The 25,368-nt window shown below is 39.7% G+C and overlaps 1 protein-coding gene across 1 annotated transcript in view; it reads left to right on the top strand.

The window, feature by feature from the left end:
- Positions 1-25,368, top strand: part of LOC146665929 (transmembrane protein 132C-like) — a 189,924-nt gene that overhangs the window by 120,902 nt on the left and 43,654 nt on the right. The window contains exon 5 of the mRNA XM_085413739.1: positions 22,244-22,433. Coding sequence (XP_085269865.1) covers positions 22,244-22,433 — 190 coding nt within the window. The remainder of the gene's footprint in view (positions 1-22,243; positions 22,434-25,368) is intronic.

The raw sequence follows: 25,368 nt of genomic DNA, 5'->3' as shown, positions 1-25,368 counted from the left end.
CATTAAATATTGGTGCACTTAGCAATAAATTGCGAGTTGCAAATGATAATAAATCATTTTACGTGCGTTTTTAAAATATTCTGTATATTTTGCATGGCGCAAAATGTCTCTTTTTATGCAACAGAATCAGTCCCACCTTTTACATGCAATCTTGTCACTGCACTTTCTCTGTAAATACCAACAGCACTGGGTTTTCACCAACACCTGTTAGCAAGTCATAAACTCAACAAACAATACACACACAGAGCAAATAACCTGTTTGTTGTGCAGATCAATATGTTCTCACAAAAACATTTTGAATGAAAAAAACTGACGCTGCTTTTTTGTTTATTGACCAGTAAAGCGCACACAAGCCACATGCTATGCATTCCTAGGAAAGTAAATTAATTGATAAAGAGTTACATTAAAAGTAATTTACAATGGCCTTGTTCATTGGTAGTTATGTGATTACTGCACCTACACTGCAAAACCAGTGTAATCTATTTAAACTGAACGTCTCCTCATGCGTGACATTTGTTCATTGTTCATGGTTTAGTAACAGTTAAGATGCAGTCTTTTAATACTGGCAGACCAGTTTGTTTTGGATCCTTCCCCTTTTATCTCCTCATGTACTGCTTTAAATTATCATGCTTAAATTCAGATTTGTAACCTATGTGTTGTAATATAAATAATCTCCAGGTATAACATATGATGTGACCTTTGCATAAAAAGGGGCTCAGGTGTTTATTCAGGCTTGACAGATGTAAAAGTAGAAGCTCTCTTTATGTAAACCAGTACATCTCTAAATGAGGTTATGTGCTTTGATATATGCAAAACTACATGGTGCTGTCTTAATGTAAATATTTACAGAGTCCCGCTTGTACTGTATGTGTACAACTCAGCATGGGCACTATCTGAAACACTTACCCAAACAAACATCACAGAAGAAACAGAACTCTCCAGCATTTTTCACCTTCAAAGTCTATGGGATCATGACACATGTCACTACATTCAATTTGTCTATTGTTGCTAGAGAGAACCCCTGCTGTAAGTGTGGAGGAGTAAGGTTTAACCTAAAAGATTGACAAGACAGCCTTACAACACCTACACAATGATGCAAGCCTGCAAACCAAAGTTCGTAGGGCCGCTATCTACAAACAACACGTCTCGAGTGAGAATGCAACGAGACACCGGGATAAATGGAATTAAATTCGAGCCAACAATGTGTGCTTTACAGTGTGTGCGTGCGTTTCATCATGTTTGCACTTGTTTCAGCCATTTAATGGAACTTATTTTAGGGGTAGGATTACAGGGAAGTTGCACAAAGAGTCTCAGTGTACTGCTGAGCCTTTGATGACTCCGCTCAGTGTGCAAACTCCGGTGTGAAAATAGGTTAAAGATTCAAATTGTTTTCCGACAGTTGATGAAATCATGTTTTAAGCATTGCTGAAATCGAGGCTTGTCATTCTATGTTTGCCCCAGCCATCTGCTGGGGAATGTGACATGCGCCTCTAAGGGTCTTTATGTGAAACAGAGGAAGCAAGCATCATTGAGGCGAATGGCAGACTTGTTTTAGACTGAAATGATTAGCATACTCGGTTCCCAGGAAGGAGAAAATCACAATTCCCGTATTAAAAAGTCCATAAAGGTTTGAGATTGCCTCTGCTAGGCATTCCTTTATCGCTCTTCAAGACATCACTTGAGTCCTGTGAATCACATATGGTGTATTATTACGCTGAGATCTATGGATAGTTGTGGACCTTAGGGACAGTAATTGTATATCGACTTTCCACTGAAACATATAATGACAGGATCTCATCATGTTATGTTGTTGATGTGGTAATGATGAATTTGACTGTGTAAATGTTCTTTGTGCCTCAGCAGTGTTATGGCTCCTTTGATGGTAGCGTTTACTTATGGATTGTAATATTTGAAAAATTATTGGATGAAATCCCCTGATGGCTATTTTCTCTTATATAAAAACAATCACATTCTAACATATGATTCAAACATATCATATTCTATAAAGGACACTCCCAGCAGCAAAACCATGTTGAAAGAAATATGAACAGATAAATATTTAGACATCCATCTGTCTAAGATGACTCTAATGCCTAAGATAGATAATAGTTTATCTATCCTATCTCAATAGACAGACATCTATCTCAATGGAGAGGAAACTATGCTATAAAATCTCAATAAAGGCCTCTCATCTATCAATCTAATTTAAATAGATAAGAAGATAATCATAGACGACAAGGATCGAAAAAATACACGGAAGGTTAAATGATCCTTGTATTGCATGAAGTCTTCAATCACACGTAGGTTACTTGGGGCCAGGGTTTTGAGCAGCCCACTCTGTTCCCCTTATATGAAATCTGTGCTGTATATATAATATTGTTACGCAAGCCTAAGTGACCCTGAAACCACATGTACATTTTAACACAATTTGAATGATTGTTCTCATGATACGGTAATAATAGCCTAAAGCCTTGTCAGGAAGGAGATGATTGCGCCTTCCCCTGCTCATCACTTCTTCTCTCCACCCCGATGACAGATTCGCTCACTTTCTCTGCGCCTGATATGAAATGCGAGCCACTTATTGTGTGACTTCTCTTATGTAAATCCTGTCATTAGAAAATAGTAGACATTTGTCATTGGCATATGATGCCATTTTTTATTTTGAGCAATATTGTCATCCCACAATGGATATAATGATAATATTCCTTATGTGCCATTTTAGAATTTGTGTATGCAAAATTAGGCTGCAGAGTTTCAGTTTGGGAATATATACATATACAAGAGCAAGAGCTTGCATAAAGAACAGTGTGTTTATTCACCAGTGACATTTGACTGGACCTCTGCCTATGTACATTTGCATTGTTTGGGTAAGAGAGTGTGTGTGTCTGTAAGCCAGCTCCACTCCATGCCAGAGAGTTGTTAGTAGCTGGTGTAATTGACAGAACAATGATGAGTGAAGATTGAGCGAGAAAGGAGTTCAATATTCAGTTCTCCTGCTTTCACGAGAAGAGGTCAGAGGGCCTCGAGCTGTTCTTTCTGATTGCACTGAGCTTAGCTCACATGGCGAATGAACAAATACAATCAATGGCCAGACCAAGCGGGAGCGGTGGGACTGCATTTACAACTGGAGTTAAATCAAAGGTCCATTCAGTGCAATCTGATTACAATGAAGGAACTCTCAATACATCAGCAAGTCGCGTGGATCTTAATGACCTTCCTGCAAAGGGTCTATCGTAAGCCACGTAGACACTTATTTGTGTGTTTTTGATTAGGTGGGAAATTTAAGGATTGGATACCATTACAAAGAGCCTTGGAGGAGTGTAGCAGTTTTCCCTATTTTTGTAATGTGCCCAGTTAACAGTGGTTAAAACGGTATCCTCTACTGTAAAAGGCCCAGCGGAAAGATTTAAGGAGCTTGTGTAGTGCGAGACAGATGAAAAATCCAGTGTAAGGAGGAGATAAGATGCATTTGTGTGTGTAGGTGTGTGTTTGTGCATGTGTTTTCTTCCATGTCCTTGGATATGCGAAGGGTCTTCAAAGTGCAATGTTATAGTTGATGGATAGGGGAGACGAAGCAATTACCCTCCCAGGTGGTCTAATTTGTATGTTTGTGAACTGCTGTTTTCTTTAGCGGGCTTATCGCAGGTACAGGTAGCTTACAATTTAGTGTGAAAAATATATGAATACGTGCCACGATCCTTTTAAGCAATCATTCGGATATCGTTTTGTACCTGCATTTGCCCATAGGGTCACTAATGCATTGATAAAAACACTACCTCTCTTACATTAAGAAGATCCCTGCAGTGGCCCAAGCCAGACTGTCTGTGAGATTGTTAGCTGTATCTGTAATATTGACTGCTTAGAATTTAATTTACATGAGTGGCAGATGAGTCCTATGTGTTGCTGGGCTTTCTCATACTTTAATCATTAAGACTCCCTCCTGAATCTAATGGGATAAAAATAAAAACACAAGTCCTATTTATTCTCTCCAATCTGCCATCATTAATGGAAATCAACATGACAAATGCCACTAATGAAATATAATTAATTAAATCTCAGGGGAATGATTTATGCCCCATCCTCGTAGAAGCACTCTGCCTTCTCCTCCATCTAACCTTCTCCATTAACCACTTAAGACATGAATTTAGATGTTTGCTGTGGATTTTCTCGTACCCTTGAACTACACAACATCAGTGAACTACTGTATCTGCCTGTGTGAAGTAAATCATCTGTGATTGAGCCTTCAGAGGCTTTGAATGTGGCCTTGACTATGCACCAAAAAACACAGATGGAGAGAATCTGCAGGAGAAGAGGAAGGAGGATAACTTCTTCTGTTATCTGTCTCTACTGTGCTCCTTTATCACTTGTTTGGCGCTTGCATCAATTTCAGTCTTGTCAAGTTAACACTGGAGTGCGTGACTTTTACTTTTATGTCTGCTACATTCAAGCCCTTGCTAAACAAGTTGCGCACAGTGCAAATTAATCAAGCCTTTTTCTCCGACAGAAAATGACTCCATAGCTTATTTCTGCAAACTGTTCCCATGAACTGTACTTGTGTTTCTGAAGTTAAGAAACCCATAGCTAGGATTGAGCCATATTATACCGTCATTATTGAATCAATGGCACAGAAGTGGAGGAAGCAAGAAGAACCCTCCTGGGTTTTAATTGCACCTTAGAACACATATGCATCAACACTACAATGAGCGGGTGGAGGGAGGTTTGGAGTCTTCTCCCACCCCCATTCTCTGCGGCCTGCTGGAGCGGGAGGGCTAGTAGGAGGAGTTGGCCGTCCGACTGCGGTCTGGGGTGTGGGGCCTCCCTGCTGCTGCGGAGTCGGGGTGGTCTGCCTCTCCCCACCGCAGGGAAAAGGGTAACACCACCTGGGTCTGGGTGCAATTCCCCCCTCCAGGGGCAAGGGTACCTAGACCCGGTTTGTAGAGTACGCTTGGGGAGTGTGATCGTGTGTACAACGTCTCTTTATGTCTGTCTCCACGTTGGTTGAGTGTGGAGTGAGTGCATATGAGAGCATGAGGGTGGGAATGGATGTTTGTGTCTGTGTGTGCCTGTATGTCTGTGTCTATATGTCAGGTTGGGTATCAGACGCCACCTCTCTGGGGACACCTCAGGCCCTCCAAGGTTTGGAGGCCTATCTCCACCCACCACCACTTCCCCTGCCGGTGGCGGACTCCCTCAGGTGTCGGTGTGTTGGTGGTTCTTTGTGTCTGGGGGTGGGCGTCCGGGTACACACCGGCTCACTCCTTGGCGGCCGCTTGTCGGGGCCTGGGGCTCGCTCGGGCCCCTTTGGAGGTGGGGTGCCCCCGGCCTCTCGGCCTGGGGCTCGGTCACTCAGGCACAGCTGGGGGCCGGCGGAGCTCACGGGCGCGTCACTGCAACTCCCCCTGACTTCTGCTCCGCGGCTGCTGGGCGAGCCCTCATCTGGGACTCTCCTCAGCTCTTACTGGAACAGTGGCGCGGCTGCCCCTCTGTTGGTCTTCCATGGTCTCTTGTGTTCTGGGGGCCTCTGGATGTCTGGAGTTTTGATCTCCTCCATACCCGCTTCACACCCTAGAGGACGGGGCTGTGGCCCCCCCACACTCCCTAGCAGATCATTACATGGAGAAACCTTTGGAATGCAAGCATGCTGATCCACACAGGTATGCACACATGGGTATTCACAGACGCGGACTAAAGCTTTCTTGGCTGCTGCCTCAAAGCACACTGTGCGCTGTCTATCTTGCGTGCTGCACAATATCGTTTATTATTTAGTAAATATTGATATCTATGACTAGCTAGTTTATTGTGATGGTGCTTTGTTTTCTCTATTATTATGTTACTCTTTGTTGTTTGCTGTCTCCTCTGTTTGTTTTTTTTGTTTGTTTTTTTTTTCTCCATACAGGTGACCCAGGAGTTCTTTTTTTTTTTTTTCTCTCTCTTCCCCCCCCTTCTCACCGTCTCTTCTCCCCTTTGGTTTTCTTTCTTTCTCTCCCCCTCTTTCTCTCATTCATTCCCCCTGTCCTATTTATTAAAAAAAAAAAAAAAAAAAAAATGACAAAGGATGAACTGAAGCTCTGCCATCACGTAATGTCGCATACTGCTGTTTCTGATGTCATTTAAAAAAAAAAAAAAAAAAAAAAAAAAAAAAAGAATGAATTGAATTGAGTAAAGTTAGACTTCCATCCATCCATTCGCTTCCGCTTATCTCTATTGCAAATTTTCAAATATATATCATGATAAATATTTTTGGCCATATTGCCCTACCACACCTTACCTGCACACCCATAGTTTCGTCAGCTTTCATCAAGTTGTCCACCGAAGCAGTGCTGTTTTTCTCATTTTTGTGCCAAAACGTAACCAAACAGCAAGTAAAAATTAAACAAGTGAAAGTTTGGTCCCGGATAAGACTGAAACTTCAGACTTCTGCCCCAAAATCAGCAGTGGTTTCAGCAAGCTGTGGTTTGCGTGTGCTGAAAGTGGAAGCAATAATAGAGACAGAGCAGGATAAAGCAACGCCTATAGAAAAACCTGGATGCATTCAAGCAAAGTTTCTAAGGCTCCAGATAAACTCAGTTTTCAGAAGAAGGATTATAGTCTCAGAAAGAAAACTGTTGTTGGCAAGGACACGGATTACTCTCAGTAGAGCTTTTCGTCATTGGAGAGCCCTGTGAGAAGAGAAGTGACTATGAGCAACACAGATATCACCTTAAGGCTCTTTAACAGGTTGGTGTTTGTAAAATATTTGGAGCGGGATCTGCCTAAATAAATGATTATTGTCCAAACAACTGTGGAAAATTTCACTGTATATTGTATATCTCATAAGCCCACATGTTAACGTTATTGCTTTCACTACCAATCATGAGCCCTACACTGCAGGTTTTATCAAAAACCCCAAATCAGATCAGGCATGCTCCTTAAACTCTTTCTGGAGTGTTAAAATTCAAGTTAATAGAAAGTTTGTGTAAAGATCTTCATAACATAACCTCTTCCTGATAGTTTAAGAGCATATTTATTTAGGAATGAAGAATACACCTCATTCTGAGGTCTCCTCTTCTCTCCTCCTAACAAAGCTTTGTAGTTCCTCAATCTGACTTATCAGCAACCAAAGCCAGGGCTGGTGGGGTGTTGCCCACAGACAAGCTGGAGATTGGCAATGGAACCTGGTGGTGTTTGATAAGGCAGGCCTATTGGCATTGGGACCCTAGGCTTAGACCCTCTGATCCACTTCATCTTCTAATAAATCATCCTCTGAAACCTTGGCCCCTGTTAATGCTTTAGAGTTCTCTTTGAGGTGGTGCAGGAAGATGTCAAGGGATTTCCAGCACACAGCCCTACTCCAACTTAAACATAGCGTATGGAGTGAAGTTAGCAGACCTCATCCTTTTCCACTTATCATAACAGTACTCACATTGTCATGTATCACCAGAATTCCCAGAATGTCATTTAAAATTCAGTGGGATGTGATGAAAGAGTGAGAAAAATTTAGACAAGCTTGAAAAGTAGTTTCCAGTGAACTGCGACCTTTAAAAAAGCAGAATGTACAGGATGGGGGGAGGAAAAAAAGCCTTTATATCTCGTTCTCCCATCAAATGCTTCTCTTATCCAGAGGCAAGGATTCTGTTTACTTGACAGATTAATGAGGCAGGGGAGAAGAAGTAAGGGCCCAGATCAGAAAAGGGTCACTGTGGGGGTCAGCATTCTTATTAACCCTGCCAGATACACCGATTCAGTTGAACTCATCCAGGGAGGCGTCTGCCTGTTTGTTTATGTTTGTGTCAGACCTGAACATTCATGTGCGTCTGTTGCCAGTGTTTACATTTGTTTGTACTTCAGAGAGTGTGTGTGAAAGAGAGACAGAGTATGAGATTTGTGGCCAGAAATCACGCAGGTGTCTAGAGTGGTTCAAGGTAGCATAAAATATTAAAGGCTGCCTTTGAAAGCATGCACTGCATACAAGTCGATGATGCATGTAAAACCCTCAAGATATAAACAAGATTTCCACTTTGGTATATTTTAATGAGAGAGCAATACAAACCAAGATGTCTGATACGTGGCTTAGTGCCACTGACAGTTTGTTCAACCATTTCTCTGGCATGTACCGAGGCAAAAAATGAAGAAAACAGAACAAAAATGCACAATTTCCGTCAAGAGCAATTAATGCTGTGTTCATATTGATTTCCTGTGTCAGATGCAGCCAAACAAGTACAACAAAAAACAGTCTAATGATGACCCATGAGTATAATAAAATAACCCACAATGGCACTAATACTACTTTGAATGAAACATGGACTTCATTAGAATTTACAAGTAAACAAGGCTCGGACAAAGGGCTCCCAAAAAAGTCTACAGCACTACACCAGGGGCACAGTGCTACCACCACAGGCTATACATTTAAACACAAATGACTGAATTCCCAATTTTTTTTTCTTCTTTTTTTTAAAAACGACTTTTGCAGATCACCTTCTTTACAATGTATGGGACCCTATCTGATTAAAAGGCAATGAAATTTAAGAGAAAGTGTAGATATCTATTATAGGCCAGTTAATCAGTAAAACTGAATCAATGTAACTAAATGCGGTGGTGGGGGGGAGTATTTATAAGGTGTAGATGTGCTGAGCAAAATTAAGGAAAGAGAAAAAGTGAGGGTTGCATGGCCTTTTATTCACTACTTTGTCATGTGTGTGTGTTTAGTTAGCGTACAGCCTGAATTCCTCAAAGTTGACATTCTGTGAACAATGCATGTAGCATTGTTCACAGAATGTCAACTTGCAAATGTGATTTGCAAATCTCACAAGCCTTTATTCTAATCTAATTCTATTCACATCAAATGTTTAAATGCATTTATGCACCACTTTAAGGAAGCAAGAAATCATCAGAATCATTTTGATGGATTTGATGGAAGCAGCATCTCTCAAGATAGTTGGGACAGAGCCATGTTTGTAGTTCCACTGTGTAGCATCCCCTCTTCTTTAGACAAGAGAGGAGAACAATGTTAAATGACCTTTGGCCCAGAGATGATGGCAGTATTTCCAGAGCTTCTTCATATATGGGTTCGTCTTTGCATGGTAGAGCTTTAACCTGGATTTGTGGGTGGCATGAGAGTGATTTTTTTTTTAACTGTTCCTGAGCCCATGCAGTGATTTCCATGACAGAATCATGCCTGTGTTTAATGTGGCCCCGCCCGAGGGCCCGAAGATCACAGACATCCAATATTGATTTTCAGCCTTGTCCCTTGGCGCACAGAGATTTCTCCAGATGCTCAGAATCTTTTGATGACATTATCTGTGCCGCAGATGATACTATGTTCAAAGTCTTCACAATTGTGAAACACTATTCTGAAATTATTCCACAATTTGTAGCTGCAGTTTTCTGCTGATTGGTAAACTTCTGCCCATCTTTACTTCAGAGCAAGTGAAGATGCTCTTGTTATATCACCTGTTGCCAATCGATCTAATTGGTTGCAAAGCGATTCCCCCAGCTAGATCAGCCCAGCTTTTTGTTATTCTCATGCCAACGTTTTTGTGATGTGTTGTTGCCAACAAATTTGAACAAACCTGATATTTTTCATAAAAAATCTGGAAAATTAATGAGTTTAAATATTTGATTTCTATGTTCTATTGAGAATAAAATATGAGTTTATGAAATTTGCAGATCATTGCATTCTATTTTTTCTGTTTTATACAACATCCCAACTTTTTAGCAATTGTGGTTGTAAGTTCAAGTACCACAAAATATACATTAGGCTAACAAAAAAAACAGTTTGCACTGGAAACCTACAAGAGCTGAGACAAGTATCATAAATATTCATAATTTTAAGCAGTATTTCTTTTACAGATTTTACTACACCCTCAGTGTATTCATGGTAAAAGTATAATACTTGCAAGCTATGAGGACATACATTTTATTGGCTCCGTTATGCATCCCCATTGTATTCACTCCTTCTTCAATCCATTTTTGGTGTCTTCTTGTTTGTTTGTTTTTATCTGTTTTAGCTTTTCTCATTCTCACTTTTGTCAGGAGGGACCAATTGATTGTTTGCCCCTGTTTAAAAGAAGCCAGCATTACCAAAAGCATCTCTTGGTCCCACAGACCAAGCTCCTCTGCAGCACCATCAGTTCTCTGTCGCTTTGTGGATTTTTGATTTTTTATTTCTCGATGGAAGCCTTGGCAGTGCTTTTTCTTCTTCTTTCTTTCTTGTGCATTCACTATTTAATTAACTTAGGGTGATAAGCCACTATAACCTATTGTGAGGCTGTCCAAACCGGCTGCCACCTTTTTGTGTTTTTGGCCAGGGCTCTGACCTTTATTTATCTCCAGGTTCAGATTGGTTTATTTGTAGAAAGATTTGGTCTGCAGCAGTTGGGTCATTTATCATCAAATGCACAGTCTGAGAAAAAAAATGCCTTAGTCCAAATGAAAGAAACTTGCATCCTCTGTATATTGAGTTCACGTTGTCATTTAAAATCAAACCAGCCACCCACTGTAACTTTTCTACAGCTACATGGGAATTGGGGTTCCTTTTGCAGCTCACTAATTAGCCTGTTAGACCACTGATTGAATGATATCAAGGAGAAGAACAAAACATGGCATGTTCTTTATCTGTTTAGACTATTTTCTTTCTGTGATCCAAACAGCTCTAACATTGAGCAGTGTTTGTTGGCCTGTATTTGCCATATTGAGTTCAAACTTGGTTGTCTTTTTTTAGCCACCCGACCTTTGTTTAAAAACCCTGTATTACACATGCAAAGCAAATACAGAGAGGTAAAACCCTCCACAAAAGTAACCATTGTCATTTTCAATTTAAAACTTTCCAAAGTCAGAAGGTGTATTGACTTTCTAAACTACAGAAAATATAAAGGAAGGTGCAGGACTCTGACAGAAACATGTTAGCAAAAGTCTATACTTTAGCATCTTTGTAACACATTTCCATTTGTTAATAGAAAGTCAAAAGTCACAACGTCATTTCTGAAGCTTTTCACCTTTTGAAAACACCAATTCTGCTCATATACACAAACCAGTAAACATACAGGGCAATGACACGAACTGGAGATTGTTCAAGTTGAGTCATAAGGCAGAAAGTGATGCATACAGCCTGCAGTTATTGCTGATTTCTGAACATAAAAACTAAAAAATATTATTTAACAGAACTAATCTAAGTTTAAACATGAACTGTCACATTTTTGGCATCGTGATCACAACTTTGGAAAACACATCTGTGCAAATTACACACTCATTACTCACATTAATGACCACTCATAGACACCTGCAGTATTACAGTTATACTTACTTTCAGCGTTATGTGATGCAGTAAATTGCCTGCCGCAAACTTTGGCGAACCATTTTTGCACTGTAGTAAACTCTAAAGTTAGAGGAGGTTTTTCAGCATTAGATGCTCCATTTGATTGTATATAAACATTACAGCCAAATATAACTACTGAAGTTCTAAGATCAGAAGAGGAAAGAGAAGTGAAATGGGAGGAAGCTTGTGATTACATGCTAGATTCCCTCTGTTCTCACATCGTTATAGCCCACTGAGAGATAAAGTGACTCAAAACAGGGGAAAAAAGAAGAGAGGCAATGTACGAAGTGGCTGGAGCGGTAAGCCAAAATCAGAAAAGCAAGATGAAAAGACAAAAGTACACAAGAACACTGTTTAATGATGCCTTTCAGGCCACAGTGCACAAAGCCTCAAATCATGCTTCTCACAAGCCTTAAAAGTATGAAGGACCAACTCAGGGGCAAATAATGAAAAGGACAAGTTAATCTAATTCTTGTCATCTGTGTGTGTATATGTGTGAGTAACAAGGAAAAGGGGAAGTGCCATTTCTGGTGGAGAGTTTAAGCTCCAAGGGGGAGATTAGGCAGTCACGCTGAGTTGATCTCATTGTCCAGGATAAGAGGATGAGCACCATGGCCCTCTGGAGATTTTTACCAACACTGCTACAGCTTTCTGAAATCAATAAAGGGAGCGAAGATGGTGTTTATACACTGATTGATTGCGTTGTATCATTTTCACTGTGTTCAGCATGGCTTACAACCACCAGCTGGTCCTTGGGAGCGGTTTAGTGGCCAATAGTTACAAGACGATGAAAGCTGGTATCTTCCAGTCTGGCACTGTGTGGCCTTTGATAATCTGATAAACTGAATAAAAATGAATTTGATTAAAAAAAAAAAAACTGCTGTACTTCAATATGCTACTTCCCCAGCTTTCACAAATTTCTTTAATCTTGTATGCTACACTTGTAGGTGTCTCAAAGGACAATGTTAAAAGCTTTACAGAAACTGCATTTATTTGTAGAAAAACAATTTAAGTTGAAAAGAGTTTGCTAAAATATGTAAATGGGATTTGCTGGATGGTTAGGTGTACAAATCTTTCATCTATACCTCATGTGTATTCTACTAAACCAGTTAGTTATGATTAAGATAGGAATATTGTTTTGGATAAATACTTAAAAATCAATATGTTTCATCTTTTGCTTCTGATCTGAAAAACTGTACCTAGAAATAGTGTTGCTTTTGAAAGACAAATGTTAACATCAACAGGCTGTGTGCTGACAATGGCGCATCTAACATTCAGTTGAGACAGGGTCGATCAGGACAGTTTAATGGATTAACTTGTATTTGCTAATTGGCTCTAAACACAAGGTACAGGGCAATGGGTGTGTCATTAGTTTGCCAAGTAAATTTAAAAAAAAAAAAAGCAGAACCTGCTTTTGGTTTGAGTCACCTCTCATTCCTTTATAATTTGCTAGAAAATATTTCTCAGTAGAACCTTAAGAAAGCTTTCTTATTATTTATTTAAGTAGTCCTCGAGAATAATTGTCCAGGCTTATTGAAGAACATTCAAAGCTCTTCTTTGGATGATGAATGTCTTTTGTTCCATTTTAAGATGATCCCTCACTGCTTCAATATTTTTGAGGTCCGGACTCTGGGGTGGCCAATCCATGACTGGTAGTGCTCTATTGTGTTTTTCTATCCAGCTATGCTTTTACTGCATTTTCATGCTAAAAATAAAGCAGTAGCCAACAGATTCTTTTGTAAATTCTTTCTAGATGGTATTGGATATTGAATCACAATCTTCCATCACTTTCTACAAGATTCCCAACACCAGTGGCTGAGATGCATTCCCAAATCACGGCAGAACCTCCATACGACACTGTTGTACCTCTATCCCGCCACCCTCCCCCTCCCACTGAGATCATTTCTGATCAGGCTTGGGTGAACAGTAGATTGACATTATCAACATCATCACCTTTCATCTTGTTTTGTCTATAACTTGTCCAGCTTCCTCATGTTTCCTCATGTGTGCTAAAGACACACTGCACCAGCATGTTGCCAACTTCTTAAGAATTAACATATAATTTTTATAAAATTCAAAGGAAGTAAAATATACAGAAATGTCAGGTGGCTCAAGATCTTTTACACAAATCACAAATGCTTGTGCAAATTTTCATGGCCATCCATTCAGTGGATGTTGACATTTTTCTTTAGTTCCAACTGGTGAAACAAAATGGGAAATAAACTGTTTTATAAGTAATTAGAAGGACGTACTGCAGGAAAAACAAATTAGAAATGTTTTTTCAGAAAAAAATCAATAAAGGCTATGGTTCTAAAAAATAAAAAAAAACCACATTTAGTTAACCTCCTAGGACCTGGCGTCCACATATGTCGGCATCACATTTTGGGTTATTTAGCCCAAAATACTCAATTTTGCTCTGCAAGGGCCTGATATCCACTTACAAGGACATTATACTGCTACTGTTCTATCAAAAATGTAAACGAATATCCTCAGATGTGGCTCTTATTTCTCTTAAAAACAAAAATAAGGTAAAAAAAAAAAATCTGGTAATTCTTTGTTTTTACATTCATCGGGCCCCAATATGCCCAAATATCAAAGAGGAGGTCTCAGGAGGTTAATATTACAATTAGTTTGCAAAGGCATCAATATAAAGAAGCATTACGTTTTCTGTTTGATGTTTAGATTTTAATGAAAGCGTTCAAAATATGTTTCCCTTTAAATGTAGGCACCATCATTGCTGTGTAATCAGGAGGTCAATGCGGACCTTTTCTCTTATTTTTTTTTTGAAAAAATTCCACTTATTTGACATGAGTGGAGTTTTAAACACTACAACACTGAATACCATCACTGGTGTCTTATTGTAATGCACCAACTTTCTGTCTGTCTGCTTATCCTCAAATTCCTCCTACATAATCCTGAGTCGAGCAACCAAATTTGACACAGGTACATCTTAGGCTCCTTAAGGTTCTCATCTATGCCAGATCCTAGGTTGTCATCATGTTGCCTAGCAGCCTTCTTCAAATATTCTCAAATTACCCATTTTTAGCATGTATGTGCCTATAAAACCTATAAGAGCATTGTATCAATTCATTTCACACCAATGACATTAAATTCATATCAACAAACTATAATATAAAGATATATATTATTTATTATCATGCAGTCACATTGCCTGGTGACCACCTAACAGACTAAAATCACATTTATATAGTAGAGAAGGACATGGCTGTGGGTACACACAAGTTTAAAAGCGTTAATAAGGCTTTCTGGTTATTGGGTTCATATTAAATTCTTAGAAGATGAGCTTGAGGGTTTTTTTTTTGGTTTTTTACACTACGTTAATATTTTCAATTTTCCAAGACACGTCTCTGTTTCCCCGACTGCGTTTTTAGGGTCTGATTGCCTTTTGTTACAATATGGTGTAGAGTGGCAACAGTGCCTTTTGATTGGCTGATGCGTGGAGCCACATCTGTTTCATTTCACACAACATTTGGGGAAAAAAAATATATGAAGAAATGCAGAAGGAGAGAGTTGAGACAGCAAAGATGAGCTAGAGAGGGGAAAAAAAGAGAGGATGAAAAGGAAGAACAGAGGTCAGTGAAGGAATAGGCATGCGAGGCAACAAAAGACCAAAACAGAGGGGGGTTATTTCAGAAAATATTGAAGATGAGACGAACCAAAAAGGCAATTTTGGAGAGGGACTCCAATATTTCTCTTTCAGTTTTTCTTCTTCTCTCACCCCCCCCCCCCCCCCCCTTTAGTCCCCACCCAATCCACAGTCTGCAGTCCTACTGTGAGAGCAAACTAATCTGTACTGACAAGGACAGGGCTGACGTGGAGTGTTTGATAGATCCTGAGGGAAATCTCCCACATACATAAATTGGTTATTCTACGATCCATCTGCCTCTTGACATGGTTTCATTTTATGATCTCTTTCATTATCTGTCTGTCATATGCCAGTCTTTATCACTCTTTAAACTTGATGAGTTTAAGTGATACCAGATGAAACAGACATCACTGTATGGGAAGCCACTAGCTCCCCAGACACTATGAGTTTGGGATTTTAGAGTGGATTTTCTGTGAGCTCCATACATTTATTACTGGCTGTAACCTGGCTCAGTGAGCTGTCATCTATTAAGAAAGCTGGCCCTTTTTAAGGCAATTAATAATGCCATTTCCAAATTTGAGCTATATTTTGACACTTAAACCCGGTTTACACTCCCCTGTCCTTTCTAAATAACTCAGCAGTTCTCCAAACAGTGACCTACTGTTGCCTTTCAGTCTTTACAGAAGGCATGTTGTTAGCAAGTTAACATTTCAATAAGATAATCAGAGTGAAAAGGCAAATATTAGAAGTGAAACTCATTAGAGAGGAGCTTGAACCCCCCTAGGAAGCACACACGCCATCAGCACACAAAATTTCTGGTATCTCCGCCACCAGATCCTGAGTTAATCCCAATAGTCTAATGACGCCCAAATACATCAGGCTAAATGACCTCATTACACACACATTTAGGTTAGCTTCAGGTGAACTAGTAGAGTCAGAGGTAGTCTCTACTATTAATATGCTACGGCCTTTATAGCTGCGTCACAGTAAGAAGCAGATTGAGCTCCTGTTGAAACCAGCTTTTATTCATTGGAGCTATTATCTGATTTCCCTTGAAGTCTTCAAACCAATTAGAATCAAAATGTATTTCAGTTTGAGAGACATCTAGACTCCGACACAGAGAACAGTCAGCCACACAGCTGGAGAGTAATTGAACTACAAATAATTAAAACAGCTGCAAAAGTAAATCGTTCATGTCAGTGCACCAAGACATTTAGAAAGCAGGGAGGGATACAGTTCTTAGCATGATAAGGACTGCATTAATGGAATAATACAGCATTGTTTGGCGCTCCACTTAATACCCTCTCCATCTGAAGAGCAAACATGAGCCTTGTGGCTCTTGTTTAGCTCCCTATTGACGCTCATTTATCTAATCTGTGTCGGAAAAGAGAGATTAAAAATATTTGTTACATACACGTTATTTCTCACTTGCAGCTGCCACTTCCTGGACTTTGTCACAGTCGGGCAACCAGCAAATTACAGGAAGCCACGGCACCCTACTGGCCATTACCAAGAAATAGCTCCAGTACGTGACTCCTCATAAAATATGCCTCTGTCACATTTTGTTTGGTTACACATTGTTACCATAATGCCAAATTATTCATTTGATGTTGCTTTATATTGAATAATAAAACCTTGTCGCTGTGACTTTTATCCACCTTGTGCCTGTGAGGTCCATGTGACCCAGCTAACACACTCCAGTAACCAGGAGAAACTAGCATTTAGTTTTCCATTTCCACACCACAAAGCCTTCATGACAGGCGCAGAGGACATTTCGAAAAATCTCCAGAAGGTATTTTCAAGAAATAAAGCTAGTGACTGAGTTGATTGAAGTGCCTTCTCTGAATTTAGACCTTACTTTTAATTTATAACTGAAAATCTGACTACTAACAGAGAGAAATCCAAGCAAGATTCATGCAAGAATAGATGGACAGCTGGGGGGTTTTCATCCTACCCATCATCACATTTTTAAATTAACGCTGGTCTCACAAGTCAGGATTCAGTTATGGCCAAGACAACTGTACCCACTGTTCTCCATACAATACCTCCATCTGGTCATTTTTTTCCTGCTGCCAAAAGGTCTATCATGTCCATCTTGGAATGCATTTTCATGCAGATGTCCCGTTCTCTTGTTAGTATGACCCAGTAGACAAACACACAGGAAATCATGTGTGCTGGGTCACAAAAACAAGCGGCCTATCTACAGCACATCAAACAAACAAAACCAAGTTTGAAAGGAAATCTATCATTGAAATCTGACTACACAAAAAGTGCCACAGCCATAGCAGAGCATATCTCCACACCGGCTGCAAAAGTCCTGCTTTCTTTTTGCTCACATATGAGTAAAAGAAAAATTATATATTCACATTTACCTGGAAGAAGGTGTTTTACATAACAATCTAATACATAAAGACACACACAATCTCTCCTTCCATTGCTGGACTCACTGTCAATTTGCGGTGTTGAAACAGATTCAGGTCTTTGATGTATCATTGTTGTCAGTGCTAACCAAATCACTGCTGTGCATGAAACGAACCCCCTCAGGTCTCCAGAAGAGACAGCAGACTTTTCTTTCACTGATTTTCTTTTTTTTTCCAAGACAGATATCCACAGAGGTTTTAAGAGTGAAAAGAGGAAAACATGACTGTATGGTTAACAGGGCTTTTGTGTTCCTTAGCTCCACTTTTATTTTCCTATTTACGAACAAAAGGAATTTCATTCTTGTCATTTTTTTTTTTCCCAGTTATACTTTTTTTTTGACAGAGTCCTTTTGTTGCTACAAGGATGTGTTTGAAATGTATCTTACAGAATTGAAAGTGTGAGCTTCTTTTTTTTTTCATCTAAGTGGATTCCTTTACCTTGTTCTGTTTGTGCTTTTACATCCAACAATAGGACTGACAAATGGAGCTACCTCAAAAGCCTTCTCAAATTGACATGAGCGATTTTCTACCTCATTTTGCCACAACAAACCCACTATGATACCAGGGCATTGTCACTACTCGCTTTTATAGTGGCAGAGCCAGTTTTGTGATCCTTGTAGACATTTTGCTTTTATCTGAGCCCTTCTAACCCTGTTTCTGCTCTGTGTTTTTTTTGTTTCTATCTCCGTGTCAACCTCTTGCTCTTATCCGCATGCACAATTCAGGGCAAGAGCAGTGATAGTTGCCAGTGAGTGTATGAGTGTATTAAATTGTATGGTAATCGCAGTGAGAAAAGGGCACACGGTGCAGTTATGTTTCTAATGAGACACAGAGAAGCGGCCTGACCTCTCCAGCTGGTGCGCTGCAGACATTCATCATCCCAAACACATGGTGGATGAAGGGGTGAGGGGGGAGAGAGAGAGAGCACTGCCCTCTATTGAGAGTAACACCACACTGCGGGTCAGCAAGAGGAATAAATTAAAGATGAAGAAGGGATGATGAGAAGAATATTAGGGGAAAAAACCCACCTTGTAGAACCAACACAAAGAGGAACAGGCTGGAGAAGCGGGGGTGTCGTTTTGTGTTCAGCACTGAAGCTCTGACTGCTTGCAGCTACATTGTAAAGCAAAACTGTCTGTTACCGATAATTGATTTGGATGTAATTATACACCATAAAGCGTAAATCACATAATCACTACAGTCACTACCGCTGAGCCCAGGATGCTGCCAGGCAGTAGAGGATACTGTGGCTTTGTGGCACTCCAAATTTTTGTCTCTGAAAGAAACTGAAAAGAAAAAGAGGTAATGGATGGGCTTGAATAAGCTCCAACAAATGACTGATACTCTGTCCGCAGACAGAAGTAAGGATTTTCAACAAATCTGTTAATACAGCTAACCAAATAGAACTAAAATCTACAGCATGGCGTTATGTGGGATGTTTGCGCTCATCAGTTCCTCTCTTTTGCTTTTGATGTTTTTACTTTAAAAGGGAAATCAAAGGGCAAAAAATGGTCAAGAAATTGCTTAAGTGTGCCCTACATGAAAGCATGTTTTTTTTATTCATATAGTATCAACACAACTCTTTTATTCTAATGTAATATTTGGCAAATCGTTTGATTTTATTATTTTTTATTAATCCCTCATTTTAGTTTTTAGAGTTTTTCCAGTGGCACAGATCCAACCTCAAAAATGCTGATTGAACTGTGTAGAATTTCAACACAGAGAGTAATATAAGTAGAAAGATGTGATAGAGATGGGGTAATTAATTCAAGGAGAATGTATTTCCTTCTCCCCATCTTTTGTACAAAGCGGGGTACATTGGCCTTACTTTACACTGAATACATTACAAAATTTACTGACAATATTTTCCAACTGTTCTCAAATCCTATTCCGTGGAAAACCAAAACAGATGAGTGTTAGTTCATCTTTCCAACTTGCCACAACTTGCAAAGGAGCAGCACTGAGATCAAATGTGTGAGTTAATAACTAGATCGCATAAATTCGAGTTCTTTTCTGCACTACTTTTAATGGAAAAACTGGGTATTTCTGATGAGTTGTGGATTGTTTCAGAACCCTGTTACATTTTATTATTTATGCACACTTGGTTTAAACGTTTCCTTTTATCAGTTCTTTACTTAACATTAGAATTTGTTTGCCATACAGACTTTGTACCAATATATTAATAAGGACATAGCTAGTATGCACGTCTTTCCTAAATAACTTAAGGATTTAAAAGGCCTTCCTGCATTTAACAGGGATTCTTTCTGCCTGGCTTACCAAAACGTGAAAGTGATGGATATATTTAACTGATGTTGCCACAAAAAGAATGCTATCAGACTCCAACATGATTTAGTTAGTTGGGTGTCTTTTTGCCTTGCTTGGGCCATTTACCCAGCTCTGTCAGGTACAAAAATTGGTTTGTGATTGTTGCATCTTGCACAGAAACTTCTACAAATATCCATTTTTCTGCCATCTGCATCCTGATTATTTATTTCAAAAAGCAAAACGCTTTTATTCTGTATTCAGACAAAACAGCCCAGCATGGCAGGCATTGTGCACGATCCATCTTTTGTGTCTAACCCTGTCCCATGTTATTGCTATTAATACATTTCAGGGCCACCTGTTGTAGGATCTTTGCCATCAAAGCTGCTCTCTAGCTAGGTTGAACACTACTGAGAGAGTGGGGATAGTATGCTAATAGCAGATCTTACCTACGTTTGCGTTCAAATTTACCAGCATTTCCCATGATCTTGTGCATCACAACAGACACTTCATAAATTGTATACTGCTTTCAAACAGACCAAATTGCAGCTATCCACCGATCCGTAGAGTGGAGCCTATTCAAGCTGATACTGGACAAAAGAAGGGTTACACAATAGACAGGTCGCCAATCTATGACAAGATTAACAAAGCATTCAGATCTTATCCGTTCTTCTTCAGTTGATATATATTTTTATTGTGCAATTTCAAAACAACTTTATACGAGTTTGGAAGCCTGTAAACTTCTGTAAAGGCGAGTAGAAAACAACCCATATGGAAAAGAAATAGTAAAAACTTATATGATTTACTCATGAAAGTGGCCACTTTCTCATTACTTTCATATATTGTTTTAGGAAGTATCCAAAACATACAAGTTTCATTATATAATTTTTCAAGGGATCTTATATCTGTTTTCACTCTTGTATGCTTTTCATACAAGTTTCACACAAGACAGATACAAACTTTATAAGATTTATATATATCTTTTCCATATGGGAATAGGGAGGGGACGGCAGACAGTAAAAGGCCTGAGGGCAGATTCGAACCCAGGTCTCTGCAGTAGCCTTACAGCATATGGATTAACCTGGTGAACCATACTGGCACCAAAGTGTGGCACATTTTTGATACATTTTTCTCTTTGAATTTCAAAACCTGTATTTAAATGGGTGTACAAAATAGAGCAATGCAGCAAAAAAGTATTTGTCTTATTTGTTTGTTTTTTGTTTTTAAAAAAAATTGGGGATAAAAGAAGGGAAGGCAGATCCTTTGTGTAAAAATCTCATGACTTTTAACTTTGTGAATGTTAGTACAGTACAAAGAACAACCCCTACCTTTGGCACAATGCTACTCACCCGTGAAATTCTGCTTTGTTCAAACGGAACTGCACCTTAATATTTCTCATTGTGGGGTCAGATTCACAGCAGTGCTCCTCTGTGATCATCCAGAGCCAAACCTTCTCAATGGTTATTTGAAAGCATGTTTTTGTATAATTCAGAATATTACCCACTGAAACTGAGAGGCTTTTCTGCCTGACCTAGAATTGCTATTTAAGCAGTTTTCATCCACACTGATTTCAGTTTTCAAAACTGTCCTCCCTTGCATTTCTTTCTTTTTATTTTTTTTAAACCGGAGTGGATCCTTAAATCTGCACTTTGAAATGGGGCTAGCGTCTGAACTGTGAACATAAGGGAGAGTTTGGGGATATTTAACTGCAGACTTGGCCAAAATATGTTCAAGAAAAACCTTGGATCTTATCCCTCAAAACCTCCTGAACCTCAGTTTGGACTCTATCCAGCCTTGTATTGATTGCGACACAGAAAAAGCAAACCTACTTTTTAGGCTAGAGATATAATTAGGATAGTACTCATTATAAACAGATGCAAAGCTAACAACATCTTGAATTTTCATGCCTATTATCTTCTTTTTTTTAAATTATAGGAAGCATCTGAGTTGTTTTTAGCTTTTGTTGTCGCTGTGATTTAAAGTAGCAGACTCTCACAACCTCAGCACTTACCTCTGTGAGTCACTTCCAGACTTCCAATCTGGTAAACTGTATTATTCAAGACAGTGCGTGCTCTGTATATCAGTCTCAGGTTGTTCAGAAAATGGTGCGGCATTGATTTTTAGCTGCGACAAAGAGAGGTGAAAGGCAGCAGCTTGATCAAGGCAAGCATTCAGCAAATCAAATAAGTTTGATGGGTGTTCTTTGACATTCATTGTTTTTCTGCTTTGTTTGCATCTCCATCGGATGCTGGAAAATAATTTGCATGGCCCTGGCAGTATGCAAGACAGACTTCATATTGCAACGATTTATTTATTTATTTTTTGCACACATCGTGGTTCATGGAATTTTAATGGTTTAATGGTACCATCAAAGTGTTTGTGCTACATAACTTTTTAAATAGGTGATTAAAATGTAAAGTGTAATTCTTCTTTTTAGGTAGTTTTCCCTGAATGGGCTGACCGATGTTTTATTTCCCCTCCTGTTAATCCTTCCATCATTCCTGTGTGTTCACATTATTTCAAGTTCTTGTGTTTGCTTCTTTTTTCCTTGCTTTACCTTATTTTCCCTGCTACCTTCTTATCCCTTTTGACTCCAACCTTTTATTTAACCTTTTATCAAAATCCACTCCTGACATACAAATTTTTATCCTCTCTCTGCAGAATGGAGGCAGTGGGCTACCAGCGAGTGCTACAAGTAGACTTGGAGGTAAATGGGCTGATGGTAACTCAGGGGAGCAGGGAGGTGGCATGGCAGGTCGAGTATCCGCTCACGCGCACCCTGACCAGTGAAGTGCAGACTCTCATCCGTCTGGCACCGCAGGACCTGGGTGGCATCGTGCCACTGGCCATGGTGAGGAGTGACTGGTTGGAAATTGGAAGCATGTGTGCGTAAGGGAATATGTGTCTAAGTTCAGTGTTAGGCTAACTTAAAATAACCCATCAACACTACATGCATTTGTTTTTTGAGTGTGTTATCACAGATAGTTAGAGCCACAGTAAGTTTGCAAAGTTGTTACTTCCAATGTTATAAACTGTTTTACTACTTTGTGTCTGATACTTTACCCCAAACCAGTCGTCAGCAACCTTCAACATCAAAAGAGCGATTTGAGTTGCTCCTACCAAACAACGGGAGAAAAAAAACAGCATACCCGGGTCATTTGGGGTTGACAGGGGACAGATGAAACTGACTGATGAAATTAGGAAAGGATAAATAATGCATATATTATATGTATAAGGGTTGTGGCATCCTGGTGATGCTTTTTATACTAGTCGTCTGTGTATTCAACTTCCAGTGCAGAAGTCTACATGAAACTAAAATGCCTCAAAAAAAGCACATCAACAGATTCGGTCAGACCAACTTTAGCTCTTGGACACTGACATACTGAGAAGAAAACAAAAGATTTATCGAGACACATAAGATAAACAGAATCTGGGGCAGACCTTACCTGGTAGAAACAGAACACACTTTGGCATGTGAAGAGCTCAAACAAGGGTAGCAGGTGATATATAATCCTACACAATGGTGGAAACTTGAGCTAAATGTGACCCATGCAGCAGGACAGTTGTCTTAAGCAGATGAGACCGCATTTTTTTTAAAAATGCATCAATGAAGTGCTTGTTGAAACAAGGTGACCTATATCCAACAAAGCCTGTTTTTCAATTGCAGAGAACAAGACTAAAACATGATTAAGAAGGATGATCAAGAAGGTCTTGAGTTAGAATCCAGGGTGGGGTACTCCTAGGTTTACTGCTGAATCTAAATTGTGAGTGTGAAAGGTTACCTGTCTCAGTGTGTTAGTCCTGTGACAGACTGGTGGAGTGCCTGTGAAATCAGGGATAGATTCCCCCTACTTCTACCCCACAGCCTTAAATTGGTTAAGTGGTAGTCTGAAAGCAAAAGCAAGAGATTATATTAGATGTCTAGTAGCTTTTGAACTTATTTCCACCCAAAAAGTAATATTATATTAATAACATAACTCTCTATAATGTAGTGGTTTATCACTTACATCACCACGGACTGCCATTTGGCTTTTTCTACCTTTAAAACCCGGAGAGCAGCCAAATGGCTTTTAGCTAAGCTTTAGCTTCAGCCAAGTGGAAGCTAAATTGGCTAGTCATTCATATGTATATTAGGTTGTTAGCTGGGAATTCTGGAGGGAGGGGAGTGGGGGTGTGTGGATGAGGGGGTGGGGGAGCTGCTAAAAGCTGTGAACTTCCTTTTGTGTTTCATCTTGATGCATTCTCAATCATCCAGGGAAATAAATCTCCAAAAGTCACCAACTTGGAGTGTTTCAGTTTGCCATCTTAGGGAGAAATCAACACACATGGGTGTAGGTCCTTTGTTGCTGAGATTTATTGATAAAAACAGTACAAAAAACCAACCATTTGTACACATATTTACAAATAATAATAAAAAGTGAGTGAGTACATTTCAACATTATACCAGTGGTCTGATTGATGCCACAATGGAGCAAATCGAGCAAAGACTGATAAGTTCGCTGCAATTTCCAGTGTGTGGGGATCATTGGTCACCAACTGCATCACGTGCTACAACCCTGGTCTACATATCACCGTTGATGAACAGCTTTTCCCATCAAAGACTCGGTGCTGTTTCCTGCAGTATATTGCAAGTAAACCGGACAAGTTTGGGATCAAGTTTTGGGTGGCTTGCGACCTAAAATCCAAGTACATTTGCAATGTCTTCCCATATCTTGGCAAGGACCCCAATCGTCCCACTGGGGAGAGACTTTCTGAAAATGTAGTAATGAGGCTGATGGAACCATTCCTAGACAAGGGCAGAAATGTTACCACGGACAATTTTTTCACATCGCTTTCACTTGCGCAAAAACTTCTTAGACTGAAAACCACCATCCTCGGCACAGTCAACAAGATTCGCAGGGAAATTCCTCAATCCACTAGTGGATTGGCTAGTCATTCATATGTAAATGTGGTGGAGCTTGCAAGAGAGTTGGCTCACTGTCATGTAGCTGAGAAGAAGGCAAGAAAAGAACAGTTGCTTCGGACACAACCCTCCACACCTAGTCCTGGAAAAAGAGCCATGTGTCAGGTCAAACACAATTGCAAGAACAATCATGCCACTGTGCGATGTGTTCACTGCTACAGATACACATGTGGTAAATGCAGACTACAGATACCATGGCAGTGCCAGGATTGTGAGTGATTGCTGAAAATGTTGAAATGTACTCACTCACTTTTTATTATTATTTGTAAATATGTGTACAAATGGTTGGTTTTTTGTACTGTTTTTATCAATAAATCTCAGCAACAAAGGACCAACACCCATGTGTGTTGATTTCTCCCTAAGATGGCAAACTGAAACACTCCAAGTTGGTGACTTTTGGAGATTTATTTCCCTGGATGATTGAGAATGCATCAAGATGAAACACAAAAGGAAGTTCACAGCTTTTAGCAGCTCCCCCACCCCCTCATCCACACACCCCCACTCCCCTCCCTCCAGAATTCCCAGCTAACAACCTAATTTACATATGAATGACTAGCCAATTTAGCTTCCACTTGGCTGAAGCTAAAGCCTAGCTAAAAGCCATTTGGCTGGTAGGAGGGTTTTAAAGGTAGAAAGGTAGAAGCCTGGGACTCCTAGTGTTATGCATTCAACTATCAAGATCACCAGTTTCATCCCGAAAGGAGAAACAGTCCCTTTGGGGTTGTATCAGGAAGGGCATCTGGTGTAAAACTCTGCCAAATCAATGCGGAGCTACCCGCTGTGGCAACCCCTTGTGAATGGGAGCAGGGAGCAGCTCAAAGTA

This window comes from Rhamphochromis longiceps, linkage group LG7, assembly GCF_057381845.1.
Source record: "Rhamphochromis longiceps isolate RC_006_pf linkage group LG7, R_longiceps_female_GT1.1, whole genome shotgun sequence".
Classification (NCBI taxonomy): Eukaryota; Metazoa; Chordata; class Actinopteri; order Cichliformes; family Cichlidae; genus Rhamphochromis; species Rhamphochromis longiceps.
Note: the sequence above shows the minus strand (reverse complement) of the source record. Positions and strands in the feature narration are given on the sequence as shown.